Source organism: Micropterus dolomieu, linkage group LG21, assembly GCF_021292245.1.
Source record: "Micropterus dolomieu isolate WLL.071019.BEF.003 ecotype Adirondacks linkage group LG21, ASM2129224v1, whole genome shotgun sequence".
Lineage (NCBI taxonomy): Eukaryota > Metazoa > Chordata > Actinopteri > Centrarchiformes > Centrarchidae > Micropterus > Micropterus dolomieu.
In genome coordinates, this window is record NC_060170.1 from 7,689,065 (window position 1) to 7,696,101 (window position 7,037).

Genomic DNA, 7,037 nt, shown 5'->3' on the forward strand with positions numbered 1-7,037 from the left:
GTTATCAATTTTTATAAATTCATATGATGTGATTTTCTGGAATTTTCTTTGGGATTCTGTCTTTCACTGTTAGAATGTACATATGATTAAAATTATAGATCGTTGCATTCTTTGTAAGTGGGCAAACCTGCAAAATCAGCAAGGGGTCAAATACTTATTTCCCCCACTGTATTCTTTATTACAATATCGTTTGAGAATGGAAGTTCATTCTTGGCAACTGGCAAGATAATGTAAGCTTAAAAGGGGTGGTGATGGCGCATAGATAACATGCTTGTCTTTGGTGTGGGAGACCTGGGTTCAAATCCCACTGTGAGATGTCCACCATTGTGTCCCTGAGCTTTGGATAAAAGCATCAGCTAAATGAATAAATGTAAAAGTACACTCAATAGATTTTCATTTCTGTTTCATTGGACCTTTTGAGTTTAGATTGCTTTGTGACTTATTAAATCTTTAATTTTATTGATATTCAGAAACCCGGATCAGGTGTTTATATGCTACAGTATCCTGGTTTCTATGGTAACACTCCACATTGCATATTCAGGTCTCTCAAAACCAGGATAAAAGCTTCTCCAGTGGCTTGTTTCATAAACCAAATGCATCTTAGTCTGGCTCTCTTTGAGTTACCTGGGGATCCAGTATAGCCGGTATAATGTAGCTGGTCATGATAGTAATCACAAGTCAACCACATGTGAGTGAGTGGAGTAGTCAGTATGACATTACATATAGAAAGTGTTAGAAAACTCAAAAACAATAGCTCCACTGCAGATTTCCCGTCATTTAAACCCCCTTTATAGAAACATAGCTTCCAGTATTCATGACTCATTTTTCATTCTGATCCACGCCACCCACATTCCAGCAGTCTTTCCTGTGTATTTACTTCCCTCCAGAAACAGGACGCCATTGAAACACTGCAGATCAAAGACAATATGTTCTCCTTGTATGATGAATCTACAGGACACTCTGTGACACTGGTGCAGATAGAAACAGCATCGGCAGCTTACAGGCTGTAGTAACGCCATATGTGCTGACACACATAATATAGCAACTACAGGACCTTACAGACTGTACAAGGACACCATACAGGGCACAGTACACAGGGAATATACTCAACATATCAGGAGGTACATTTAAAAAGGAAGCCTTGCTCTAACTGTGAGATTTCTGCTAAAAACCTTCCTTAAAAAAGCCATATAGATATGGACAGAAAGGGTTTCAGAAGTTTGAAAGAAAAAAGTGGTTGATAAATTAAAGTACTGAACTATTTTGAGGTACTTCACTTCTGTTTATGCTACTTCACTACATTTCAGAGGGAAATAATGTGCTTTTTACTCCACTACTTTCACTTGACAGCTATAGTTAAGTAGTTACTTTGCAGATTTTACATACAAAATGCATAATTATCTTATAAAATATATATTGATTAACTGCTCAGTAATGTATAAGGTAGTTAAAAGTAGTTCCACCTTTATCAGCTACTACATTTAAACTAGAATGGGCATTTCCTTAAGAAACCGCTATCGGTGCAGTGTGCGGCTCAAGAGACTCAGTGATGTGCTGTTAACGAAAAGGGGGCCAAACTCAAGTGAGTTTGGCCCCCTTTTCGTTAACATGCTGTGAGCAGGGTTTTGTCCATCAATCTCTGGATCTGGAACAAGAGCAAGACCTCCACCACCGGACTACTCAGATACACTGTGAAGGGAAGGCTTTCAAGTTTCTTTGTCAATCATGTCTTATTCTGACAAAAAAATGCCTCCTAAGCACCAATAGAAGGCATGTTTTGCTTATAAACATTTCTGTGATGACTACTGCGCTGAAGAATAAAGAATGAACATACTTTTAGCTGAAGCTTTTATCCAAAGCAACTTAAAATTGCTGTACATGTCAGAGTTCACACAAGGAGTTAAGTGTCTTTCTCAGGGACACAATGGTGGATGGGTCACAGTGGAGGATTGAACCCAGGCCTCTCACACCAAAGGCAGGCGTCTTACCCATTGCGCCATCACAGCTATTGAGTTATCAAGCTATTAAGTCTTTTACAGCACAATTCTTTGGCTGTTCATTTATTTTATTCTTCACCAGCGGAGTAGCCATCACAGAGCAAAACATGCCTTCTATAAACTCTTCTAAAAACTAAACGTCCACTGAGCAGGATTTTGACATTTTGAGGGAGAAAAGGCATGTGGCTACATTTTGGTGCCTTTTTTGTGCTTATAGAGGTAAATATACGCGACTAGCAGCAGTTTACAAAAACATTTCTGGTCTGCAAAATCCTCCTGTCTCCACTCTAACTGATCACATGACACACTGGTAAAGTATGCTAAAAGCTGTAAAACCCTTCATTTTGGAAGGGCATAGCTCCTAAGCTAAACCACTTTTTTAGCAAACACCAAATACAACTTTTAAAGATCAACATCTTTTCTGCAACTTACAGCTGAAATTGAGTCTCTAGCTGCACATATGCCGGAGCACTAAGCTCTTAAAGTTGGAAGAGTGGAGTCCCTGCTCCCATAGGAACCCGTTCATTTTAAAATGCATAGAAATATTAATATGAAATCAACCATTACAGATATCAGCAACACAGGTAATAGCACCCATCTCATGAAGGAACCAAGTTTGTAGGACAAACAGTACAGGACTAGTTAGATGCCAAAGAACGGCGGAATAAATAATAAAAATAATAATAATAATGAGCGAAGAGAACAAAAGTGTGAGAGCTGCAGCTCTCCCACTAATCAACACTCTTGACAAGGCCATTCTGCACAACCTGCACTCTGCAGCTGCCGAACTGCACTGGTTTATTATTGTTGTAGTTCTGGCTCTCACCAGCAGGTGTCTCCCTAATACCGACATATATTAATTCATCACAGAATCTCATTTATTACACAGAAAATGTACAGGAAGATAATAAGATAAGGAAGATAGTAAAAGCATTTGTAGTGCTGAGAGGTGTTTTGTTTGTTTGGTTCAAGAATTGAAACAGAAGAAAGTGCTACCACTCAATTAAAATTATCCAGTCTCCACATCTGAATCAGATTATTATGTCTGTACATTGCACATATTCATTATACTTTATGTGAACATTTAAACATTCACAGTTTTATAATATATATATATATATATATATATATATATATATATATATATATATATACCAAAGCAAATTCTTTGTATGTGAAAATGTATTGGCAATAAACTAAAGAATATAAAAAAAATAAAGGCTGATTAAAACTTCAAAATCCAAGAAGTATTAGAGCAAAATATATTGTTTGTTTTCTTTATTGATTTTAAACACAGAACACTACAATCCTAAAATCTATTTCCAATTAGAAATATCATTGGAAGAAAAGACAAAATATATATTGAACTTCAGCTGAATTCATCAAAGAAAATCAAAATATATCAAACACTTAAGGCCCAAATTCATCGTCCACTTCATGAATTAATTAAATAACCCTAGTCAACCCCTCATATTCTGTTATAGATAAATTCAAATTCGTCACTTAATGTTTTTGTTCACTGATTGTGTGCTTGTTGTGTCTCCTGTCAAATTGCTGATAGTCTCGAGAGCTGGAGGTCAGCGTCTTCTGGCGTGACCGGAGGGCGATGTGTGCTGTCAAGTTCCTTCGACTGGAGGAGATGATGGACAAGCCAGAACACAACGAGGAGTTAAGTCTGGAACCACAGGGGCTTCTCTATACCAAGGTACACAATGAACGGCCTACAAATTCGCAAATGTATGTGAAATTTATTTGATCATTTCTGGGGTATTAAAAGTCTTCAAACCACATTGAAAATAATGAAAGGTAATTTGTTTGCTTTGATATATGGCTGGGCAATAAAACAATAATGATAATTATTGCAATATAATTTTCCTCAATAACAATATAACAAATGTTCAATATGTCAGCAATAAATGTTTGATTCAATTAATTTGAATTATGAACGAATTAGCACTCAGTATTTCTGTTAAGACATTTATTTTGTTGAGGAAATGGGACTGAATAAAGATTTACTAATCATATTTGTTGAAAAATGATTTTATCAGAATCATTTTGAATGTTCTACCTCAGATTTGTGAAGCGATCCACTATTGGGCATCAAGTGTTTGTTCTGACCATGAAGAAAAGTTTAAAACCACAATTAATCTTCCGATGTCTTCATCTTTCACTCAGGAGCAAAAATCTGCCTTCAAACTTGAAAGAAATAATGATTTGACATTTATCATTATCGATATCAAATGGTATGAAATGTTTTTATCGTGATAACATTTTTGGCCATATCGCCAAGCCCTTGACATTTACTTGACAGCTATAGTTAACTAGTTACTTTGCAGATATTACATACAAAACGCAAAATTATCTAATAAAATATATAGTTTTTGATTAACTGCTCAGTAGTGTATAAAGTAGTTTCAAAAGGAGTTTCAAAGGATGTTTTGGAGTGGAGTTTTAAAAATGTTTTTTAATTTTTTAAAATCTTTATTTCTTGCACATTACACATTTTTTATAAAAAAAAGTTGAGAAACTCTTCATCAAGGCATAAACCCAAGTGTAGGTCCATAATAATAAATTCTTCTGTTCTTGATTTTGCAGCTTCGATTCATTGACACTATTGTTGAGCGGCAGCCGAAACTGAGACGTCAGCGATGTATCTTCACTAAAGAGAGAGGTACAGACGAACAACCTTTCTTTGCTTGTTGTTGATTGATTTGTATATATATACAATATTTTATTCTTCCTCAGGGAAAAATTTTCTCAGAGCAGCCCAGATGAACATGAATTTTTCCACATGGGGTCATCTGATGATGAACATCCTCCCTCGCTACAGCTCCTTCACCACATTCAGCTCGTCCCTCTCTACCACCCCCGACCTTGTGGCCAACGGCACCCTACGTCCAACTGAGAAGGAGCCTCAAACCACCACTCCACTGCCAAGGTCAGAAATATTTAGTAATAGTTAGTAATAATAAGTATCATAAGTTGACCTGACATAGTATTAGATCAATATCAAAATCAATACATTTGTAGATGGTTTTCACTGGACAGGGAGGGTATGAAAAATTGTATTCTGGATAGTAACTTGTAACTAAAACTGTCAGATAAATTTAGTGGAGTAAAAAGTTACTCAAGTAAAGTACAAGTACCTAGAATTATTACTTAAATTTTAAATTTTTAAGTTCTGTACTTAGTATAAACCTCCGCCACAACTGTACTAATTTCCAACTTGCATTGTAGCATCCTCTGAAATAGCATGTTTGTTTATTTTTTGGTTTTGATTTTTACAAAGCATTACTGTTTAGCAAGTTGAACATCCCACATGTCAGAGCTTCAGACCAACACTTCCATGGGCCAGCACATACTTTAGTGAGTGTTGAAGCTGAACAGTTGCCTTTTTTTGTTGTTGTTTTTTCTTTGTTCATCTGCAGCAAAGCTCCAGTGATCAGACTCAGCATCACTGAGGATCAGCGCTCTCCCACCAACACTCCCGCCATCATCAGTACAGCACACGAAACCTCATCTGTTGCACTGCAAGAAAAACTGGTAAATGACTATAGATGAACCTGCTGTTTAGGGTATTTTCTCTTTACTTTTATCCAAAGTGACTTCAAATGAGTGAAACAGTAGCAAAAGCCTAAATTATTTGAAGCAATATAATACTAAGACTAACAGTCTAAAGCCACACTAGCGGCTCTGTGAGGCTCCGCTGGAATGGCTAAAAACATGTTTCCTGTAGGTTTCATTTTTCTTTCTATAAGATGTAGCTCTAATTTTTAAAACCAAATGCTTGAAGAATGTCATGTTTGATTTAAAAAAACATGTGTGGATATGTGCAAGTTTATCATCTACCAGATTACATAAATGTATTGCTGTATTGCTGGAACTCCATTTATACTTCACAATAGGTCCTGTGGGTAATACATAATTTCATTTTAAGAAACTAAAATAAATATGTAATAATAATGTAATATAAACATTTGATCAGGTACAAAAGAAGAGAGACCTATTGATGTTGGGATGTGATTTGTGACTGTGTATCATAGTTGTAACTAAATAGTAAAATGTTCTAAACTTTGTCTCTATTTGCAGTCATCCATAAACAACACAGAAGGAAGTGAAGATCAGCCTGTATCTGCTTTAAAGTACACACACACATTCACACATACACATGTATACACAGACACTATCTTATATACTATAAAGTTTAAATATTCTTCTAATCTTTGTCTTTTTTTCTCTTTCACAAGGATGCAGATGGAAGATTACAAATATATTTCAGTTTTGGGTAGAGGACACTTTGGGAAGGTAACAGTTTTTAAGCTCATCACACTTGATCAAAACAACTTCTGTTTGTCCTCAATTGGTTGCTGGTGAATGTTTCTCTCTAGGTCCTGCTGGCAGAGTTTAAGAAGACAGGAAAACTGTACGCCATCAAAGCCTTGAAGAAAAAAGACATTGTGACTCGTGATGAAGTGGACAGGTGTGTGTGAAAGGGCTGGGAAAGCTTTAAGAATTCACTTTATCCAAATAACCAAAGAAAACCCCAGGTATACCAGGATCCACCCAAATGATAAAGCATTCTGTCTTCGGTAGCGATTAGTTCCAATACAAACTGTACAGAGTGACGTTTGTGAATTATCCAGGTGTACATTTGTTATACAGGTCAAGGAAATGTATTTGTTTCAGAGTCACTAAATCAAAGGTGTTATTCTGCAGCCTAATGAGTGAGAAGAGGATCTTTGAGATGATCAACGCATCTAGACATCCCTTCCTGGTGAACCTCCACGGCTGCTTCCAGACCAGCGACCATGTCTGCTTTGTCATGGAGTATTTACCAGGCGGCGACCTCATGATTCACATCCACAACAATGTCTTCACTGAGGCCCAAACCAGGTCCCTATGTCCTCTTGTTGCTTAAAGACACTCCACTGTTAGCAAACAATATGTTGTGTTTAATGTACAAGCATTTATATATTTATACTGGTCATCACACACTTCACACTCTTATAAAAAACATCTGTGGTCTCTCGATGATAAAAA

The 7,037-nt window shown here is 36.4% G+C and overlaps 1 protein-coding gene across 1 annotated transcript in view; it reads left to right on the top strand.

Annotated features, from left to right (window-relative positions):
• The window catches only part of LOC123960948 (serine/threonine-protein kinase N2-like), a 27,065-nt gene that overhangs the window by 11,580 nt on the left and 8,448 nt on the right, over positions 1–7,037 (top strand). The window contains exons 7-14 of the mRNA XM_046036005.1: positions 3,559–3,702; positions 4,593–4,668; positions 4,743–4,935; positions 5,426–5,540; positions 6,087–6,139; positions 6,245–6,302; positions 6,386–6,477; positions 6,714–6,890. Coding sequence (XP_045891961.1) covers positions 3,559–3,702; positions 4,593–4,668; positions 4,743–4,935; positions 5,426–5,540; positions 6,087–6,139; positions 6,245–6,302; positions 6,386–6,477; positions 6,714–6,890 — 908 coding nt within the window. The remainder of the gene's footprint in view (positions 1–3,558; positions 3,703–4,592; positions 4,669–4,742; positions 4,936–5,425; positions 5,541–6,086; positions 6,140–6,244; positions 6,303–6,385; positions 6,478–6,713; positions 6,891–7,037) is intronic.